The sequence below is a fragment of the Protopterus annectens genome, chromosome 5.part0 (assembly GCF_019279795.1).
Source record: "Protopterus annectens isolate FY-2018-M chromosome 5.part0, PAN1.0, whole genome shotgun sequence".
Lineage (NCBI taxonomy): Eukaryota > Metazoa > Chordata > Ceratodontiformes > Protopteridae > Protopterus > Protopterus annectens.
The window spans coordinates 1,420,231,094-1,420,254,460 of NC_056735.1; the positions used below are offsets into that span (position 1 = coordinate 1,420,231,094).

A 23,367-nucleotide genomic window follows, 5' to 3' on the forward strand; every position below is an offset into this window, starting at 1 on the left:
AGATGAAAGAAGGGTATCAGTGCTGCAACAGTAATTATTCAAACATCTACTAATATGGTAAGTTAACTACATTCTTCATTAGATCACTATTATAGTAGATATCACATATGAGGAAATTGCCAAAACTCAGGACGAAAGAGTGGATGGAAAAGGACTAGAGTCCAGAATTCCCTGAAGTAACAGCTCTAGTGAAAACTGTTCTGGCACTGGAGACAATTCCCAGCTTGTAATACCTGGTAAAAGTATGAACAGATGATTGTGCAGCTGCTGTTAAAATGGGTGTAGAATGCATATCCTTCTAGAAATCCCCAGATGTGAAAACTGTTCTTGTCGAATAGGCCTTGACACTCTCAGGAGGATTTTTGCCATGGTTATTATATCACAAATGAATGGTGAGGGAAAGACTGCTAGAGAAAGTTTGTTCAGAAGCTTGCTGTTCCTTTTTCATACTATAATACCATATCTAGAATGACAGTTGGGTAAATTTAGATACAATTTTAGGCATACAGAAAGAATTTGTTCTCAGACTTATTTATTTTATTTATTTATTTCATATTTGTTAACCGAGTTAGTCCAACTGAGTTTAGCAAACAAACCCATTTTCAGTGGAGACCCGAGGGGAAAAGCCCCAGCAAACATAAGTAAAGATAAAGTGACAATACGCAAGTATTAAATAACAATCACAATACAAAATAACTGTAAAAAAAAAACGTTATTAACTATTTGCATTGCACTGATGGTAAGAAACCCATTTTCAGTAGAGACCCAAGGGAAAGAGCCCCAACAAACATAAGCAAAAATAAACATACAGGACAAAGACTATTAAAAATAACAATGCAAATACAAAATTAAATATAAAGAGAAAAACAGAAGAAAAAATTATAAACATTAAGGGTTGCACTGACAGCAGTGATCTAAATTTACTACATATAAAAGTAAAAACAAAAGGATAATCATTGCTCAAATGAAGGAAAATGTGCATACACTGATAGGAAGTGGAGGGGAAAAAAGATAAATGGTGTGGCGAATGGGAGGGGGAGAGAAAGGAGGGGGCTATAGAAGGTCTACAGTAGTAGAGCTGAGGGTTTAGGAGGTTAGTTTAAGCAGAAGTTACTAACAGAGAAAGAAAGTTAGGAGATTCAACAGTAGGACAGAGTAAGACTATGCATGGTCAAGACAACAGCATCATTTCAAATTTAGTAGGTGAGATTTAAGGTCCTTTTTAAAACAGGGAAAGGAAAGGTTGGATCTAATACGGAGAGAGAGTTTGTTCTAATTTAGTGAGACTGTTTGTAAAGTAGTTTGCCAATATTCCTTTTGGGTTTATAAACTGAGAGAAGCACTCCGGAGAAGCCGGGGGAGGGGGGGAGTAGAGAGTAACATGGAAGGCGAGAGCAGGGCAGGCAGTGGGGTTGTTGAGTATGGAAAAGGTAGTGTGGAGCTGCGATTGTAGGAGAAGGTGTGGAAATTCCAGCCACTGAAGAGTGGTTGGTTTAGAATAAATCTGGCAATTTTGTTATATGTTTGTTCCAGTTTCTGCACTGAGGTAGTTTGAATATTGGTAAGGCTGGGGGAAGCATATAAAAGACTAGGTAAGAGAAATGCCTGCGCAAGAGTGCATTTAGTGGCAGTAGTGAGGATTTTTTTGTTCCTATAAAGTATTCCAAGTTTTTGGTGTTTTTTTTTTTTTTGATGGCCTGTTGTATGTGCAAGTCAAATTTTAGTCAGTCATCAGTTATTACACCAATGAGTTTGGTGTGTGAGGCAGGGGAGATAGTGGTGCCATCTAGTGATGCAAGAAAAAAGTTGGATTTAAGGTGAGAGGGTGTCTGAGGTAGGAAGAGAAGGAGTTGAGTTTTCTTTGGGTTAAGGTTTAGTTGATTATTTCTGAGCTATTTTTCAACAGAGATATAGGAATTCTGTGTTAGTGTGCATAGTTCTGGAGATAGATAAGAGAGTAGAGTCGTCTGCGTATTGCATTACAGATGAGAGACTGCAGGATGAATGTAGGTTGTTGGTAAAAATGTTGAAAAGGAGTGGTCCAAGTATGGGGCCTTGGGGTACTCCTGTTTGAACAACAAGGAAGGGTGAGAAAGCCTGCTGCCATCTAACAGCTTGTTTTCTGCCAGTAAGGTAGGATTGGAACCAGCCAAGAGTAGAAGGAGAGAGGTTTAGGTCTGAGAATTTGTTAACAGGATGGGATGAGACAGTGTTGAAGGCTTTAGAGAGATCAAGGAATAGACAGGAGATGAGGAGGTTGTTGTCCCTAGCTTCTACAACCTTTTGAGTAAAGGATAGTAAGGCAGTCGAGGTACTGTGTTTAGGGCAGAAACCATGTTGCGAGGGGGTGAGGAGATTTTTGTGAATGAGATAGGACAGTAGTTGAGTATATATACATTTTTCAAGGATCTTAGAGAGTGGTGAGAGAATAGCGATTGTTCTATATTTACAGGGTTCAACAGAGTTGCCACGTTTGTGCAGAGGAGTGGTATAGAAGGATTTCCATATTTCCAGTACGGTAGATTCCTGAATGGAGGGGTTGATTAAGATAGATACAGGATATGCAATAGAGTCAGCAGCAGCATGTTTTTAGTTTAAGAGGCAGGGATTTGATATATTTAGTAGAAACAGGTCGTAAGGTAAAAGGCTGAGAGACAGAGGGGCATATATGTTTAGGGGAGGTGAGGGTGACACAGAAGATTTGGGATGAGCAGAGTTATCAGTGGGTAGGAGTTTAGAGATGCTGTCGATGAAGCGTTTATTAAGTAAGTCTTCAGTTTTAGAGGGAGAGTGATAGGGGAAAGGGTTAGGGATGGTAGGAGAACCAGTGTGGAGCAGGGAGTTGATAGTACTCCAGAATTTTTTGGGGTCATTTGGGTGAGAGCTTTGAAATTTAGAGAAATATTGACATTTATCCAAAATAATAAGTTTTTTTTACATGATTTCTGAGTTGCGTATAACCTTGGAGAAAGGTGGGAGTTTTAGTGGTTTGCCATTTTTTCCATAGAGCATCTCTTTCATGCATCAAAGCATGAGTAGCTTTGGAGAGCCAGGGTGTGAAATTAGATTTGATTCTGATTTTGCAAGTTGGGGCAAAAGAGTTTAGGACATCAAGAAAAATGTGATTCAATTTAGTAACAGCATCATTGAACGGAAGAGTTTTTAGAAAAGATCAGTTGATGGCAGAGTGTCTATAGTTAAAGGTTTCACAGAAAACGTTAGTCAGTTTCCTACAATCTCTGTCATTGTGAAAGATCAAAAAGGCTAAATAGACATAAGGACCTGTAATTCAGCTACCTGCCTAGCAGAATATAAAGTTACCAGCAGGGTAGTCTAACAGGTTATAAACATTAGAAAAGCGATGGCTGCAGGTTCAAAGGGAAATATTCTTAGTTTTTCTTAAACAAAACTCAAATCTCAAGAAGGAGCAATTTTTTTTGGTGGTCTGATATGCAAAACCCCATTTAAAGATGACTTGATTAATGGAGATCAGGTGGAAGACAGGCTAAAATGGCCAAAATTTGTATCTTTATTAAAATGTAGGCAACGTCAAAATTGAGCAATTTACACAGGTGCTAGACAACAAGAGGTGCCCCCACCTGTGATGCATCCTGTCTCTATTTTGACATCAAAAAGAAAATATTTTCCATTTGAACAAGTAAGACTTTCTAGTCGTAAGTTTTTTTGCCTCCTTCAATACCTGTTGAATTCCTCAGAAAGAAAATGTGCCTCAAAGAGATCAAAAAACATCATCCATACTGTTAGACTGAATTTTTGAATATTGTAATGAATCACAGATCCGCTGTCTTGTGTGAGTATATCCACTATTTGAGGAAGCTTTTGGTAACTGCCCCTGCACAACTATATGATAAGGGAGAACCAGTGTTATCTGAGCCAAAAGTCTTCACAGTTGCCCTTTGTTTGGCTATTCACCTGACAGTTACAGAGAATCGGTTGCATCTAAAGCCATCTGCTGCTAAAAGAACAAAAATAAATATCATATTGACCTTCAATGATTTTTTTTATTATATTTCATAGGAATCATCTATTAATTGTTAAATTTCTCACACTTTAGTAGAATTTCAAAGCTGAACTGTTTCCACCGCTGCTGTAATACTTAATTGCACTGTGCCTGCTAGTTTTACAGGACAGTAATATCCAGACTGTGTGGTTTCCCTGCACTTGAGCTCTGAAACCAGCATGTTTACATTAAGAGGGTTTTCTGACTGCACTACTGTGGCAGAAGTGTGGTGTAACAAACCCATCTGAGCTGGAGGCTTCTGTTTGAAAGCTTATTGTGTGTTTTCCTGATTGGTCTGTAGGCCTTGCTGTTGTAAAACTTGTTTTTCTGATTATATAGGCTGCTCTTCAAGCAGCAGAGGTTAACAGAGCAATGTACAGGCACAAACACTTTCAAGTTAAAATTTCCCTTATAACTATTTCTGCAACCTTCCATAGTCCCCCTGCTGCTCAAGGAGCATCTGAGTTGTGCACAGAGCAACACTGCCTTGTTGGATAGCTGCAGTACACACTGAGTATAGCACCCATTATTTGTCCGTGTGCTATCATCCCAGTCCATTTAAATTTGCCTACTCTACTCCCTGGTTAAACACATAGTAAAAAAACTGAAACCATGGATAGTTGCTTTCCTGCTATCTCTGTGGTCAGCATAGTGAGCATGAACACCTTCAAGCAATGTAGCAATTGTCTCTTGTACTGACAACTATTTAAACCTGAAACAAACAAACAGTATGTGAGAAATGTAGTTACACTATGAAAATTGAGACACAACTCTCACATACTGACAAATCAAATGACAAACACGTTGTCAGCAAATGCACATCATTTCCATCACTAAATAAGGTCTCAACACATATACCTACATATGCAGAGGTACTCACAAGTAACTTACCAAAAGCTCACAGCATTCCTGTACACTTCCCTAAGAAGTGACAAACAAACAAAACCAAGCCAACACCAACCACTACACATAAAAATACACATCACAGTGTTTCCAAAAGCAAGCCCCTAAGGTGAAACACCACACATTCAAACATCTTGGTCATAGGAGAATCCATCATAAGACACATGGACGCCCCCTCACCAGGTTGGCTAAAGGCAGAGATACAGTCAGTTGCCTATCAGGGGCCAGGATTCACCAGATCATGCAGGCACTCAAGTCACTCAAACACAAGCACCATAATGACTCCGTCATAGTTGTACCCAAGTAGATACATAGGTAGAGTGACAGCCTAAAGCTTCGTAGGTCCTGGGTTCGAGTCCCTAGCAGACATATAATTTGTTTCATGTAATCTAATAGTCCATGTGGGTGTGAATAACCTGAGATGTACCTCTCTGGACTATATGAAGAGAGAGACAAGACTGATCTCTCTGAACAGGTGTTGCAGGCTGGTATGAGGCTCACATTTAGCAGCATTCTACTCTCACCAAGAATGATACAATAAAAATAGAAAATGATTGACTTTAATAATTGGCTTAGCTACTGGCGTCATTCAAAGGAGATCTAGTATTTATTAGTCTGGAATGACATGCTCAACAGACCATGCTGCTTTGCCAGAGATGGTCTGCCTGTCACTGCTAGGCTTTTGAATACTGGCAAAGGCATTAGTCACACTCATAGTGCCTTTTTTAGGCAGTGCAAACCAACGGACCTACCAACGTACAAAATTCTTCCAATGTCAAGCTGAATGCCAGGAGTCTTAACAAGAAGCTGTACTCCCTGGAAGCTTTTCTTGCCCTGGAGAATGTTGACATCTGTGCAGTTACAGAGATGTGGTTCTAGGCTGCGGAAAGTACCCCAACAGTGCAAGGCTACAATGCCTATCACACATTCAGACCACCCACTGAAAAGGAAAAAAAGAAAGGAGGTGGTGCTTCCATTTACCTAAAAAACAAACCCACCTCAAGATTGGTCAAGCAGCTACTCCATGACTAGCTGGCCACAGGCAAAATCCCCCACCACATCATCGCTAGATACAGGTCCCCCAACTATGAACCATGAAAACCAATCCACATACCTGAATTTACTATAATCACTGATCATTCAGCTCAATGGGCAACATTAACTACCCCTCCATAAACTGGTAAACATACGTGACCATTAACATGCAGGCTCAGAGATTCTTGGACTTTGTGAATGCAAATGCACTGGAACAGCTGGTCTGCAGACCCAGTAGAGGCTCAAATATCCTTGACACAGTACTCAGAAAAATGGTGAAGTGTTGCACCCTCCAACATAATGTCCCCATTGGTAAGATTGGGTCATAAATGAAATAAATGTAACAGCAAAACCCCCATCAAACCCTAAAACCCTACAATAATTTTTTTCAAGGCAAATTACCTTCTATTAAGTGACAACATAGGTAATTTTAAAGCTCCCACTAACCATGAGAACAAAGAGGCCTATGCAGAGTTATACACAAATGCCCTGTACAACCACTTAAACAACTGCATAAAAACAGCAGTACATGACCGAGCTAAACCCACGTCTAGCCAGAAAAACAAGTCACCCCAGTGGTCCCCCTGGCATAAATGGACTATACAACAGAAGGAAGAAATTCCTGTCTAGACGTAAGTGGGAGGGTGCACAATGGAGAAAAAAATCCCTCATTAGTTTCAACAGGCAAGACAGAGAATTAATCAGGTCTTCAAAAGCTAAATACGAGACTAAAATATCCTCCCAAGTAAAGGATAACCACAAGGCATTTTTTAGTTATTTCCAAAACCTTAAGGGAAATACTCAACAATGTGCTGAGTTGACGTTAGATGGCACTACCTATATTCATCCAGAAGAAATATGAAGCCTGCTGGCTGATAAATTCAGCTCAAATTTCACCCTCTTATCACCTCTAGTCACTCCCCATGAAATACCCCCTAACATTCCTTTGTCTGATATCACAAAAGAACAGGTCGTTACTGGGCTCACTAAAGCTAGAAACATGGCATCAGTGGGCCCTGACAGAATCTCAGAGTGCCTATTATATAGCTTGAAACATGGCCTAGCAGATCCACGTATATCTTTATTTAACCACAGTCTCCAGATAGGCATTTTTCCAGTAGAGTGAAGGACAGCACCAGTCATCCCTCTGCACAAGGGGGGCATCAATGAACCCAGGCAACTATTGACCATAAGTCTGACTGGCCTCATATGTAAGGCTATGGAAAGAGTAATAAAGGACCTGATTAACAATTACATAGGAAATCTCCAGACTATAGACCCAACCCAGTTCAGCTTTGTCAAGGTGAGTTCTTGCCTGCTCAATCTGGTGGACTTCTTTGAGAAGGTTACCAAGGCCATGGATGAGGGTAAGACAGTATATATACCACCTACCTTGACCTGGCCAAGGCATTTGACACAATACTCCACAGATAGGACAAACTTTGTTAGAGTGGGGAAATCCATATCCAGCATAAGGAAGTCACCAGTGGATTACCACAGGGCTCAGTGCTGGGCTCCATCCTCTTTGGGATATATTTCTCAGATGTCAAGGCAAATGTAGATGGCCTTTGGCTGACCAAGTTTGCTGATGACTACAAGTTGGGGGAATCACTGACTCCCCAAACCATGTTGATATCTTACAGAATAGTGTGATGCAGACTAATGATTGGTGTCAGAGCCATGGCCTAAAACTAAATGCAAAGAAGTACATAACAGTACCCTTTGGGTAATCAAATACCCCTGCAAATTACAATATTGATAGCTCCCCCCCAAGAGTGGACCCAGTGGTGACAGATCTGGGCACGCAGATAGATAGTAATTTGAACTTTGACCACCATGTATCCACAGTGATGAGAAAATCCTTCTGTGTAGCTCAGTTTATAGGTAAAGGCATGACATCCAGATCTAAAGATGTCATAGTACCACTGTACTCAGACCTCATCAGACCAATAATAAGTACAATGCACACTTTGGCATGTACCTTGCCAGGAACCAGCAAATGTTGGAGCATCCTCAGAGTTTTTTCAAGAAAAAAATCACAGGGTATAAACACCATGTCATAAGCAGACCAATTAAAATCCCTATCACTGTATTCAGTTTTCTTCCAATTACTGAGGGGTGATCTGTGCCTGACCTACAAGGTAGGCTCTGACCCAGCCCTGATGTAAATGTTGCATATTTGCAAAACTAATTGCACGATGCTTAACTGCTCCAAATATCTAAACCTGATCTCTGAGATGAACAGATCATGCTGGAGAGACAGATACGTGTCCCAAAGATTGCCTGTCCTCTGGAATAGGCTTCCTATTCACATGAAGCAGTGTCCTTCCTTGATGATATTCAAGTGCAATCTGGACCAATGGATGGGAAATCGCAAATTCACTGCTGAAGTGGCACCCATGGCTCTTATGGACAGAAGCAGTCTGTAAAAACTGTCAAAACCCCACTTGCTGACACTTGTTATCTTCCCCCTAGGGACAGAAAACTGGATACAACTGGCTAGGCTTGAAAGGGCTCTTGAGCTGTTAGCCTAGTAATCTCCTATAAACCTATGAAAATGAAGTCACAAGTAACATCTTTGTTTCGTCCTTCCTGATCTTATGAAGGACATTGGAAATGAAAGGAATGGGAGGGGGGAAGCATAAAGGACAATCCCTGCCCATGCAATAAAAAAAGGCATCTGTCTTCTAGACCTCTCTGCAAAGTATCCTGGAACAGAACTGTTTCAATTGTCTACTCATTTGGAAATAAACAGATCTGTATGGGGAATTCCCAATTGGTGGACTACATACAGAAAAACCTCCTGCTGTAGCATTCATTCATGAGAGTCTATCATGGATCTCCTCAAGGACTCTGCTGCTGTGCTCTGCTATGAAAGAATGTAAGTTGCTTGAAGAAATAGGTAGTGCAGAATGTTAAGTCCAAGGCGATCGCTGCCAGTCTGCAGAAGAGGAATGATTTTGTTCCTTCATGTTTGCTTATATACCACATAACAATGGTATTGACAGTCACCACTAGGAGAGCACTGTGAGACCAAACTTATTCAGCATTTCAGGGCATTTATGAGAGTCATATCTCTTTTAGATTGATGTGTTTGTGCCTGTGCTGTGGTTTACAGGTTCCCTGCACCTTGACACCCTGAGAGACTGCACCACATGCAATGTCTGAAGCATGTGTTCAATGTCAAAGAGGGGATTGGAGTAAAGAAATGGACCCATGAGTTGAATAGAACTTCTTTGGCCCACCATCAATTATTATTTCACAAAGTTGAGAACTGGAATTGAGATGTATAAAGGCTGGAAGTGCTGAGCCCAAACTGAATTGAGAAACTACTGGATTTTTCTCATGTGATGTCTAGCATGTGAAATCATTTAAATAGAAGAGTAGATGAGACCCAGAACTATCAAAAATTTTCTTAGAGTAGACACTGTCTATTGAGAGAGAGAGACTGATGACATACTGATGATATCTGCTGCTTTTCTCGAAGAAGAAATGAAATAATGAGGGAGGTATCTAAAAGACATCCCAGGAAAATCGGTCTGCAATTGGGAATTAGAGATAATTTTTTAGATCCAAGGTGATATGCATAAAAGATTCATAGGCATTAAAGATTACTTTTTAGAGTCAGGGTAAAACCCAGATTGAGTAAAAGATTCACAATGAACTTTCGAGCTGTTACACAGCCTGCATTGGTTCAGGCTGATACTAGGCAATTATCCAGACAAGAAATGGTGCTCATCCTTTGAAGTCTGAAAAAGGGGGCCAAGATAAAATCAAGTAACTATCTTCTCCACCCCGCCCTACCAACCAGCCACCCAATTAGAAGCCCTTGGGGCACTGCCTGAGGCTCATCCTTTATGTCAATCATAGGGATGAGCAGATGCCCATGTAAGGGATGTCTAAAGGGGACATGGAGCATCCAGGAAGTGCAGCATTGCAGAAATGGCAAATCCAGAGTTCTCATCATTTGGCAACAACATCAGAGAATTTGAGAGATTTTGCTTGAATGTGAAGCCATCCTTGGTAAGAAAAAAAAAATAAGTATTATTTTGCACTTATATTGCTTATTTTCATTGCATTCTCAAAGATTTCTGTACTATTTATTGTTTTTCCTGCACATGCTTAGAGTTTTAAGTTGCATTTTACTACTGCAGTAAGAGCTGTTGTTCGCCATCTGTAAACACACTCTATTATTTTCAGTGCTTTTAGGCATCTTTTTTTTTAACACTTGGACTCCAGACCAGTCATTTTACATTAATAGAGTTGAAGTCTGCTCTCTTGTGCCTGAGAGGGCTGATTTCACCTATCTGAGCTGGGAATTGCTGGTGGAACGCGTATTGTGTGCTGACCTGATCAGCCTGTCGGCATATCTAGTTTAAAATGTGCTTTTTTTCTACTTGTATATAAGCTGCATGTTTGTGTGAATCTTGGCTCAGTTATCTAGAGCTGCTCATCATTTGGCAACGTCAGAGAGTTTGAGAGCTTCTGCTTGCATCTGAAGCCATATTGGCAAGAAAAATTAAATTAAGTATTACTTTGTATTTGTATTGCTTATTTTCATTGCATTCTCAAAGAGTTATTTACCATTCATTGTGTTTCCTGCACTTGCTTACAGTTTTAAGTTGCATTTTCCTACTGCTGTAAGAGCTGCTGTTCTGTGTCTGTAGTACTCTAAATACACTGTATCTACTACTTTCAGTGCTTTTAGACATCTATTTCTTGGGGTTCCCTAACACTTGGGCTCCAAACTAGTCATTTTACATTAAGAGGGTCAAGGTCTGCACTCTTGTGGCGGGAGAGGACTGATTTCACCTATTTGATCTGGGAATTGCTGATGGAAAGCTTACTGTGTGCTTATCTGACTGGCCTGTGGGCATACCTAGATTAAAACTTGCTTTTTTTTGCTTGTATACAAGTCTCACATTTGCCCACCACTGGTGCCCTGTATATACACAATCACTAGAAGTTGTACTTTTTCCTATAAAAACTACCTCTGAAATTTTCCAAAGTCCTGTGCTAATTAAAGAGTAGCTAGTTTGCGCACTGAGTAGAATTGCTGTATTTAGTTAGCCCTAGATTACATCATTGCATCACTGAACTATTGCAGCTCAAACAGCAAGTGGTTTGCATGCTGGGCAGCATCTCCAGATAGGTTAGCTATAAATTACACTAAGGAAGCACCCATCCCTCATCCCGCTGCAAACATCCCACATTCTTTTCCTTTGTAAAGCACATATACACTGACAACCACTTAATTCTGAAAAAGACAAATACAATATGTGACAGATGTAGTTACACAATGTCACTGGAGGCAGCCCTCTCACATATAGACATAAAAAACACCAAACAGATTGTGAGCAACATACACACAACATTGACTGCACTTACACAGGACTAGATACATAGACCCACACATGCGGAGGTGCTAACATGTAACTTACCCAAACCTCAAAGGCCTCTCAGATGCAGTCCTCAGAAACTCTCCATACACTCAAGCAAGAGAACTCCCATCACAGCACATAAAGCCACATCTCATTGTGTCTATACTACTAAGCTCATGAGGTGTAACACTACACAACCCAACATTCTGGTCACATGAGACTCCATTGTGAGACACACTGATGTTCCTTTCACCAGGCTGGACAAGCAGAAAGTTATAGTTAGTTGCCTTCCAAAGGCCAGGATTTGCCAGATCATACAAGCACTGAGGTCACTAAACCCCAAGTACCAGTATGACTCAGTTATAGGTCACGTGGGTGTAAATGACCTAAGACATACCTCCCTGGACTATATGAAGACAGACATGCTTGAGCTCTCAGAATGTGTGTCATAGACAGGTATGAGCCTAGCACTGAGCAGCATTCTCCTGTCTCCAAGGATGATGCCACAATACCAACAGAAAATTATTGACTTTAAAAACTGGCTTAGCTACTGGTGTCATTCCAAAGGGGTTCAATATTTGTCAGCCTGAGAGAACATGACTGACAGGCCAAGCTGCTTTGCCAAGAATGGTTTTCATCTGTCACCACTAGGTAGCATTGCCATCTATACATTTTTTCCGGACTATCTGGAAAACAAACTGATTGTCCAAAAGTCCAGAAAACACTGTACAATCTCCAGTATTTTGTTTCAAAAAAGAAACAGATTATCGGAGTTTGTTAAACTGGCAGCTTTACTATGCTTTTTTTACAAAAAGCATAGTAAATCTGCATAAAAAAGGTGTAACAATTGGAATAAGAGGGGGTTCCCCTCATGTGGTGCAATCATTATATCACAGATGGGTGGGAAGTGGAAGAAAAATGGGTGGGGTTATGTGAGGTATGAGGGTGTATGGCCTAAGTCTGGTTTTAGCCAGAATGAAAGCTGGCAACCCTATCATTAAGCTTTTGAATATTGTCCAAAAAAATATCCACCCCTATAATACCTTTTTTAGGCAATGCCAAACAGACAAACCTTCCAACATAGCAAAAACTACTCAGGTTAAGCTAAAGTTATTACTGCTCAATGCTAGGAGTCTTAACAAGAAACTACACCCCCTGGAAGCACTCCTCACCCTGAACGATGCTGTCATCTCTGCAGTTACAGCATGTATAGTTTAAAGTCATGGAAAGCACCCTGGCAATGCATAGCTATAATGTCTTTCACACGTTCCAATCACTCACTGCCCATGAAAGGGCAGAAGGTGGAGTGTATCCATCTACATAAAAATAAGCACACCTCAAGTTTGGTCAAACACTATGACATGCTTGAGCTACTCCATGTCAGACTAACCACAGGAAAAATCCCTCACCATACCCTTGCTAGTTACATGTCCCCCAACATAAACCAGGAAAACCATACCTCATACCTGAATTTTCCAGAATCACTTATCATTAAGACAAATACGATGCTCATGGGTCATTTCAACTACCCTTCCATTAATTGGGAATCCTACATGACCACTGAAATGGAGGCTCAAAGATTTCTAGACTTTGTCAATGCAAATGCCATCGAGCAGTTAGTTTCCACTCCCACTAGTGGGTACGAATATCCTGGACATGCTACTCAGAAATATTCTCCACCATTCCTCTACCAGTTATCACCAAAGAACATGTTGCCACTGTGGTCTCTAAAGCTAAAGCAAGAGGCCAGTTACTAGTGGTGTGCCATAGGACTCAGTGCTGAGACCTCTACTGTTCAGAATATACTTTCCTGAAAGTCAAGGCTAATGCAGATGGTCTTTGACTGACTAAGTTTGCTGATGACTGCAAGCTGGGGGGGGGGATCACTGAATCCCCCAATAATTTAGATAACTTTCAGAAAGGTCTTACTCAGACAAATGATTGGTGCCAGAGCAATGGCCTAACACTAAATGCAAAAAATGCATAACTATACTCTTTGGGACTACAAATATCCCCTGCAAATGACAACATTAGTAGCACATTCCTAAGAGTGGACTCAGAGGTGAGAGATCGAGGTACACAAATACACAGTAGCCTGAAGTTTGATCACCATGTGTCCACAGTGGTAAGGAATTCCTTCTATGTGGCACAACTTCTAAGTTAAAGCATGGCATCCAGATTCAAGGAAGTTATAGTCCCACTGTACTCGGCCCTCATCAGACCAGTAGTAAAGTACAAAGCACCTTTAGGCATGTGGTTAATCAGGCACATACAACAGCTGGATAGGCCACAGAGGTTCCTTACAAAAAAAAATACAGCATGTAAACAACACCTTCTACATGGATAGACTAAAAGCTTTATCCCTTTTCTCTGCCTGCTACCATCTATTAAGGGGTACTCTATGCCTAACCTAAAAGGGACTCACAAATCCAGCCCTGATGGAACTGTCACACATTCGTAAGACAAACTGCATGAGGGTCATCTGATCTAGGGATCCACGCCTGATGTGTGACATGAACAAAATGTGCTGGAGAGACAGATATTTGTCTCAGAGATTCCCCTTTCTCTGGAACAGGCTTCCTATTCACGTAAAGCCAAGTGCTTCCCTGACCCTCTTCAAATGCAGTTTGGATCAATGGACAGAGAATCGTAAATTCACTCCTGGGGTGGCGCCCATCTCTATTATTGACAGGGGCAGTCTGTAAAACACCCAGAGACATAGTTACAAACCTAAGTCATCTTCTAGCCCGTAGAGATTGAAAATTGGGTAAAATTTGGGTAATAATGGCTAGGCTTGTAAGGACTCTCAAACTGTTAGCCTTGTAATCTCCCATGAACCAAATGGGAAAATAATAAAAGTGCGTAGTAAAATGTATATTTTTTTTAGCATTTACTACTCTCCTCATATCTTAGCTCTAACAGAAACCAGGCTCAAACCTCATATCAAAACTTAGAAATCCCCCCGCCCCCGGTTACAACATATTCTGACAAGATAAACTATCCAAAAAAGGGGGAGGTGTAGCTATCTTGTACTCAGATCATCTCAAACTTACCACTCTCTCACTTTCTCTCCCACATTTCTCACTTGCTGAACTCACCTTCCTCAACTGCCACCTTAACCCACACAAGAAATTTGCAATTGCATCTATCTATATTTCTCCTGGCAACAATATTCCAGTTCTTGAATCTATTCTATCCTGGATGTCCTGGCATCTATCTTATAAAACAATATTACTTGGGGATGTTAACATTGATTGGAATAAACTCTCACCCCTCCCCACTCCCCAAGCCACAGCATTAACATTTTTGGGTACAGTCAACTCATTTCTACCCCCACCCACCTTACCAAAAACTCCTGCTCCATTCTTGACTGAATCTTAACTTCCATCCCTTATCAGTATCAGAATCCCTGTAACTTACTAGAATCCTTAAGTGATCACCTCCCTGTCACCATACTAAGAATACCATCTCATACCTCTAAAATCCACCTTTATAAAGGCTGCCAAAACCTGTCAAATTTCAGTGCAGATATTTCAGCTATCAACTCTCCTGTATAAACTGGTCCTACCTTTTCAACCATCATCTGAATGAAGCCATTCTTGAGTTTAACAAAATATTCATTAACATACTAAACTCCCTAGTACCCATAAGGAAAATTAGGATCAAATTTAAGCCACCACCCTGGCTCACATAGCATACCCTTTCCACCATGAAACTCAGAGACTCCACCTGGAAACAATGGGCAAAGTCAAAATCCCCATCTCTCTTCCTTAGATTCAAAGAACTAAGAAACCTTACCAAAAAACGTATTGTTCAAGACAAGAAAAACGTCTGTCTAGAGGCTCAGTCTACACACACTTCAAACCCTAAACAAATTTGGTACACCATGAACAATATTCTCCACCCAGGAAAATCTTGCACCCCAACCCCTTTCCTAACAAAACACCTCTTGAAATAGCCACCCTACTAAATGACTACTTCATAGATTCCATCAGCAAACTAACCCCTCCTGACACCAACCAATCTCAACCCCCTACCCCCTCCAGCATCTACCCCCAATCAACCTTCTCCCTGAAACTGGTTCCCACTGCCTACATAAAATCTCTACTGCAAAAACTTAAGCCATGTTCTCCTTCCTTTGACAGTCTACCCCTCAATTTCTTAAACTTGTAGCCAATACTATAGCATACCCTGTATCTATCCTTATTAACTGTTCTATCAAAGAATCCTTAGTTCCAGGCATCTGGAAATCCTTCTATACAATACCACTTCACAAAGGAGGTAACTCCACTGACCCATCCAATTTCCGCCCTATAGCCATCCTCTCACTGCTCTCAAAAATCCTAGAAAAATGCATTCATACTCAGCTTCTCAAACATCTACTCCAGGAAAATCTCCTCACCTCCTCTCAACACGGTTTTAGGCCCCACCACAGCACCTCCATTGCCCTTCTTTCCTTCACACGGACCATAGCAGAGGCTAGAGACAACAACAAACTAGTGTCATGCATATTCCTTGACCTCTCCAAGGCATTTGACACTGTCATCCCACCCTAAGCTCCTTATATAACTATCTAAACGTAACCTCTCTGCATCCACTACTCTTTGGTTCTCTAGTTATCTTACTGACAGACAGCAATCCATTAGATGGCTGTCCTCCTGCTCTCCCTTCTTACCTATCAAAACTGGTGTACCCCAAGGATCTATTCTCGGCTCCCCTCCTCTTTAATATTTTTACTAATAATCTTTACTCTGCCTGCTGCACATCTTCTCTAATCAAGTGCAGATAATGCAGACAATTCAACTCTTATTACACTCTCTGACAACCCTACTGACCTCCACTCTCTTACACAAACTTCATTTAACACCATTGAACACTGGCTAATTAATAATCACCTCATCCTAAATCCAAAGAAAACCAAGCTACTACTTTTCCTCCCAAAATCCATGGCTAGCCTTAAGACAGCCTTCGCACTCTCTTCCCTAGATAATACTACCATTCATGCTAACTCGCATACCAAACTTCTCGGTGTCACAACAGCTGATAACCTGAATTTTGACCTTCATATGCAATAGTCCATCAAGAAGACCAATCAAAAACTTGGTCTATTGTACAGAAACAAAAAATTCTTATCGATCTCCTCTAGGACCTCCCTGGCTCAAGCCTACCTCCTACCCTGCCTAGTTTATGCCTCCCCGATATTTGTCCACCTCCAAGCAAATCTTCTAACCAAACTCAATCAAACCTACAACCTGATAGCTAGATTTGCCTGTAACTTTCCCTATAAATCCCACCACTGCCTAGCCCTCAGACAGCTGCAATAGCTTGAATTCCCTCAACTGCTCCAACTCTCTCAGCTTCAAATGACACATTTTCTATTCCCCAAACCTGCCAACTGCCCCTCCCTATTTACCCTACTATCCTCATACAAACCCTCCTGATCTCTCTGCAGCACTGACCAACAACTTCTCGATAACTACAGACCAAATACAGCTATAGGCAAATTACTTTATAAATGCTCTGTGTCTCAAAAATGGAATACGCTCCCTAACAATATGCAGTCTATCTACTCTTCATAAAAGAGTTACTCACCCTCCTGTACCTGTTACCACCCTACCTATTACCCACCCAGCTGTTTTAAGGTACAACAGTCCCTCCTAACCCAAATTTGCTTTCTCTAAAACATTAGCACAGAAATCCCTCAGTAGTATTTTTGAGCATTTCTCTACTCAAACCTTATTTTATCTCTTCCACTACTACTAGTCTTCCCATCCCCTCTCCCACTACTGCTTAACTCTTTCTTGCTATACTCTGTTGATCCTACTACACTCTTCTTCCTTTTCCTCAAACTTATTCTCTTCTACTACTTACTGTTTCTCTCCCTCTACTAACTTGGTCCAACAATATTAATGACATCTCAAGAGCTTTCTCTTTACCCTCTTGCCAAACTACATTTTCTGGTACATTGTTACATTTTATCCCTGCTGATTTTTTTTTTTAATGTATGATAGAGTCTCATAATTGTATGGCATCATGGTACCTTATACTAGATTTACATAAAATGCATGTATTTGCTAATTTGAAACTCTGTACTTGTTCTTTTTTGTGGAGCTTTTCTCCTCGGGTTCCACTGAAAATGGGCCACCAGCCCAGTGCACTAACTAGGTTAACAAAAGACAAATAAATAAATACATTTATTTTATGATATTTGCACCTTCTCTAAGCTAGAGCAAGAGGCAGCTGCCCCCTTGGTCCCACCATTTCTACACTACTGGTAGACTTGCCATTGGAGGTTTATTATTTTTTTGTTGTTCTACATGTTACTCTGTTCTCAAAAAATTACCTGCATCTGATGTTTCTGCATCTGCGGATTCTTCCATATCTTGCTCTGCAAAACACTGTATCATTTAAGAGAAATAACATCTGATGCAGCATTTCTTTAGGAATGGGTTCTGATACTTCCAAGATACAAAAGATATCTCTACTAAAGGAGACTACATGTTAGGGAAATAACTAACTACTGCCAATGCTTCACCTGCACAGTGAAATGAAGCTTCTTCTCTGCCATTATTAACTAGTTTTGCAGATAATGTATTGGCAAACTTTTCTCAGACAGCCAAAAAGGATATAAAGTTGTAAAAATATATATTACAAACTTACAATATAAGCCACATCCTAAGGACAAGCTGCAGGTTAAATAGCCCCTCTCCAAACTGATCGCAGAGGTATACACTGTATATGACCGAGTGTGTGTGCTTCCTGTGATAGGTTGGTACCCTGTTCAGGATTAGTTCTTATGTCATACATTCAGTGTCTGGCAGGATAAACTCCTTACACTACCAAAACGCATGCACAGTAGTTGTGCTTCCAATGCTCTAATTTTTCACCTTCACATCCCTAACAATCACATTAAGAATTGCAAGATTTCTTCAAAATCACCTAATGTTTTTGTAACTTGAAGACAGCATTTTCTACTTTTATACCACTCGTGCAAAACACTATACTAACATATTTACTCAGGTTCTGTCAGGGGAACATACAAAAATATTCCAAAGGGTTCCACTTTTATTACTGTTATTCTCTTTCCAAACTTGATTTGTTCCTCTTTCCTCCCACAGACCTCCAGGCACTATGGTTAGTCCATTACATATCATGTTACTCGTTAGTGGGGAGGATGCTGAGGAAACCCCACAATGAGCTTGTTCTTTCTTGTATATGACCTCTTACAATCCCTCAGCCTTCATGAGTTAGCCAGGCACTACAGAAGGTACCTTCTCTCCAGTCCAAGAGAACAAACATTTCCATTAGTCTCAGCCAGGCCTCTGGCACCTAAACTGATAACCAAACCTGGTGAAATAGAATTACAGATGCAAGTGCTGCACCTGCTCTGAGTACTGATTCAAACTAGACTTGAGGTTAATATGTACCTCTGAAATACAAATGAATGTAGACAGATCTAACTAGATCTCTCCAATATACCTAATTTGGAGGTAGATATCTATTTTCAGGCTTGATTTACTCCCTCACATGATGTACCTATTTCAGGACATGCGTTCTTATTTTCATATTTGATTTTACCCTTCACAATATTTTTCTGAATCTCCCAGTCACACAAAATTTTTGAAAATGTTAGGTAAGTCTCATAACTCTCAACTGTAAAGCTTTTTACAGAACGCCCAGATTTTTGCCTCATATTTTTTGTCTGTTCCTCATAAAATTTGTGGTTTTATGCCAAATCCCTGAGGATTGAAGTCAATAAATAACAACACACATTTGAGTTTCAGATTTCACAGCCTTCAGGAAATGCATGCTTACATAAATCTTGTTATTCTAGCAGCTTTCTAAGTCTTAAAGAGCAATATTTAAATTCTGTCCCTATTTTTGTGTCTTTGTCCCCTCATTATTTTAGACCTTGTCCAGTTTTCTTGTGCTAAGAGGTTGAGAGCTATGGTAAGTCTACACGACCAACATACTACTACATCTATAAAATAAAGAGGACCCTTTTTCACCAGTAGGTTTTAATTTTACACCGTGCCTTTGACAATATGCTTTTATTTTTTAATCATTTTTGTCACTCTTAGTTTTTTAAAGTTGTGTGAAGAGTTATATACTATTTGGTATCTGAACTTTTGCTAATTAGTTGACCAGATTTTTAACTGGATGTTCCCATATTTTAACAGTCTTTATATCTGTTTTCAATGCCTGCAGGTTTACAGGTATGGTTCTATTACTCCAAAATATATCATTAAAAGAATATACAATAAGAAAGGAGGAGCACCACTCACTCTAGGTGTAAATTCCTGGCCACCTCTATACATCTCTACAGAAGTTTTAGTTGTCAGAACCTCTGTTTCAGCACTCTCAGTAAACATGCTACTATGCCATTTGTTCTTCAGCTCACCAGACATGAACAAATGTTTCAAGGAATTCAGGCCATTAGGGACTTTTATCTTTGCGACAAGAAGTCAGCAACATGACTTTTTTCTCCCAACTGCCAAATGCAGAACTGAAATCAGCTGAAAAATCTACTGCTGTATCTTGAAATGTGTTGTAAATCAAAGGGTAATAAACCAGCACACGACCTTTCAATGACATCTGCTTCCTCCTCCTCCTCCTCCACCTGTACTGGTGAAAAGTGTGCACTCTGTTTATCACTCAAGCTGTCTATACTACTAATAAAAAGTATGGGGGGGAGGGGTCCCCCCCCAGCTCCACAACCAAAATTATCTACATCACTGCAAATGACAATCTAGATGACCTACAAAAAAGCACTGACGGTTCTGCTGGGCTTTTCGATTTAACACACACACACACATGACTGCATGGTAAGCTTTTGATTGAGGGATGTAATTGATGTAAAAACTGAATAAATGAAAGAAGAAAATAAATACTAAAATATTTAAAATATTTTGGTACTTTCTATGGCTAAATATTTTCTTTGCATCACTTTCTCCTGAAAATATGCAACATATGGAGAGTTCTAACTTGCCAGAGACAGTTGCTTTTTTTTCTTTAATGGGTTGCTATAACCTATGAGCAAAAACAGCTAGTATTTCCTGAGTCTTCTGATAAGGTCTGTGATCAAAGCAAACATTTTATCAAATCCATCCTACTTACCCATTTTATTTCATCAACAGTCTCCACTTTAGGTAGCATTAGACTTGGAGGCAGGGTTTTGGAATGCAGAATTACTTCCATATCTAGGTCTGCAAGACCACTTGAAACAGAGTTGATTCTAACACATTTCTCTGTTCTGCCAAGATCAAGTTCTTCAAGCATTCTTGGAATCATCTGTCTTGCCTCCATCTACAAGAAGAAGAAGAAAACAAAAAAACAGAAACATGTAGGCTGTATATCATGAATATGTTATAAAAACAACAACATGAACAGTTATTGTCCGTTATCAGTAAAAACAGTATGTGAACTATAGTTAGAGCCTAAGAAAGCACAAGATGTGAAAGATTTTAAAAAGCAAGTGGTACACAGGTGAGTTTATCAGGGAATAAGAAATCAGGCACTAGGAAAGAACAGACCCTGGCATAACGGAACAAGCAGATGAACTAGGCAGAAAGTACAACACAGATCAGGAGGAATACTGGACAAATCAACTGACAGCAGGCTCAGAAGCTGCCATCAGCCAGAGAAGGAATAAGAAATAGTAAGAAGGACAGGAAAGACATGTCCTGGAAGCACAGAAGGAGGAAGGAAAAAACAGCTCAGGGGTGAAGGGCGATACAAGAATAACGAGCGGCAGGCAGAGACATGGGAGTATACTGAGTATGAAAGGATTACTGTGACAGAATAATGACAAGTACAGGCAAACTACCAGAAGGAAGGACTATCGTAAGAACTGGATGAAGATTAAAGCCAATCAAAGACTCAATTATTGCATTTATTAGATGAGAAAAGGTTACACAGCAGAAGTGCCTTATACCTTTGAGGATGAATTAGGCTTGCCACTGGACAGGACAAGATTGAAAAGAAGTTGATCAATATTGTCACAAATATCATGGGGCACAAACATTCTGGTACATGTGTGACTACCAGTGTCCTTTCCTGTTGGATGAGACCACTGATGAGGCAGCAAGAAGAATTACAGAGGGTCAAACAGATGAAGAGACCGGATATATGGTGGTATCTTCAAAAGTGATGCTGGTACCATGAAGCCAGCACCATCAGCAACTAAAATGTTGGTTTAATGGATGCAGTACACAGCAGGGGAGAGGGTTGTTGGAAGACTGGTGGAAAGCCTGGTATAAGAAAGAATTCTAAGCCAGGGCTGGACTTTACCAGAGGTGACAGTGTTGCTAAAATCACTGTAATCTGAGAATGAAAGGTACATCCAGATGATAAATTTAAAAATAGGTGGAGAGACCAGGCAAAATGAAACAGGACTTACAGAAGGCAACCAAGAGATGTTAAAGGGAAAGGAAGAGGATGAAGGCTGGATGAATAACAAAATGAAGGTAAGCAAGTCAGAACACAATAGAAAAATATATTTAATGGAAGGCGCCAAGGAGATGCGCATGCTACTTTTTAAAGTGAACACAATACAGCTAATGGAGATTTTGATTAATAAGAGCAAGGTAAGATACATGATAGTAGTGGTGAACAAGCAGTACAGGAAAAACTCAGGAACAAAACATGGTGAAGTAGCAGTACATGTAAGGTTTAAGTGTCACTCGTCCCTCTCTAACATAGATGACGAACAGGCGGGGTAGTTCGTTTAGATGCCTTATTACATAGAAACACATCAGGATGGATAGCAGCGTCATTAAATGTAAACAAACTGATTAACAGACAGACCTTACAAACATGCATGCTTACACCTCAACAGCTTACTACAAAATGGCAGTCAGGCTCGCACATGCTCAGTATTTATACACTTGTGCAAGGCCTCAGATAGCTTCTTAAAAGATACATACACACACATTGATCTACATAAGTAAAACATCAGGAATGAGATAGAGCAAAAGCTTAAATGCTTGACAGCAGAAAGAGAGAACTGACTAGAAGCAGATGAAAGACAGAAATGGCTGGTGGATATAATATTCTGGTTGCCTGCCAAATACAGGAAGGAAGACAAAAAGTCATATGAGAGAATAATGGTGTGGAAAAAAAAAAGAAGGATGATAATAATGGAAAACCATCTATGTGAAACACAATGAGGCAACCCAAGACTGATATAGAAAGGGTGAGCATAATAACTGAATTCCTGGAATATACGGACTTGTCTATCTTCAGAATGACTACAACAGGCAGAATACTGGATGTCTTGCCAAGGAAATCAGAGAGTGTTGTGGGGGTTAGGAGTAATGAAGACACATATAGGAGACTGCTGAAAGCTGAAAAGAAGAGCAGAAAAAATGGTAGATTAACAAAAGCAGTGGTGACAAATGAACTATGGAAAAAGATTAGAGAGAAACATTGTGCCAGATTCCTAAAGACTCTCATTGTCAGTGACTTACTCCGGTAAAGCAGACTTACATCAAAAGCATCTTTTGGAAATAGGCCCTTTATGAGCAGAGCAACAGATAAGGAGGAGGAAGCCTCACAAACTTACAATAAAGGAAAAAAATAGAATGCATGTAAGTGATGGAGGCAGCAAAGTGAGCCAAAAAGGTATCAATACACAGAAGTAAGGGAGAAAGACAACAAGGAAAATCAGGATAGTAAAGGCCAGACTGCAAAGGAAACTGGCAGTGAACTCAAGCGGAGCAATAAAGTGATTTTTATGTATAAAGCAGACAGAAAAAACAATGAGGATGGAGTTAATTAATCTTGCAGTGAAGGGAGGAAAATAAAACAAGTGCAGGGATCAAGCTGAAGTACTAAACAAATTTATCAGTTTTGGTCTGTATGAACAAGCAAGGAGGCTGGAGAGATGCCAGACTGGGAAGGAAAGATAATGATAGAAGCATTAACAGATGAGTTGACTGATTCCTGGAAGATGGAGCAAGATTTTACCAGGTCAATGGTAGGATAAGGCACAAGGACCAGTCAAGTCACCCCAAAAGTTCTTAAATA

At 40.2% G+C, this 23,367-nt stretch overlaps 1 protein-coding gene across 1 annotated transcript in view; it reads right to left on the reverse strand.

Annotated features, from left to right (window-relative positions):
* Positions 1-23,367, reverse strand: part of CLYBL (citramalyl-CoA lyase) — a 2,235,763-nt gene that overhangs the window by 543,974 nt on the left and 1,668,422 nt on the right. Inside the window, exon 4 of the mRNA XM_044071228.1 lies at positions 20,458-20,646. Within this exon, the coding sequence (XP_043927163.1) occupies positions 20,458-20,646 (189 nt within the window). The remainder of the gene's footprint in view (positions 1-20,457; positions 20,647-23,367) is intronic.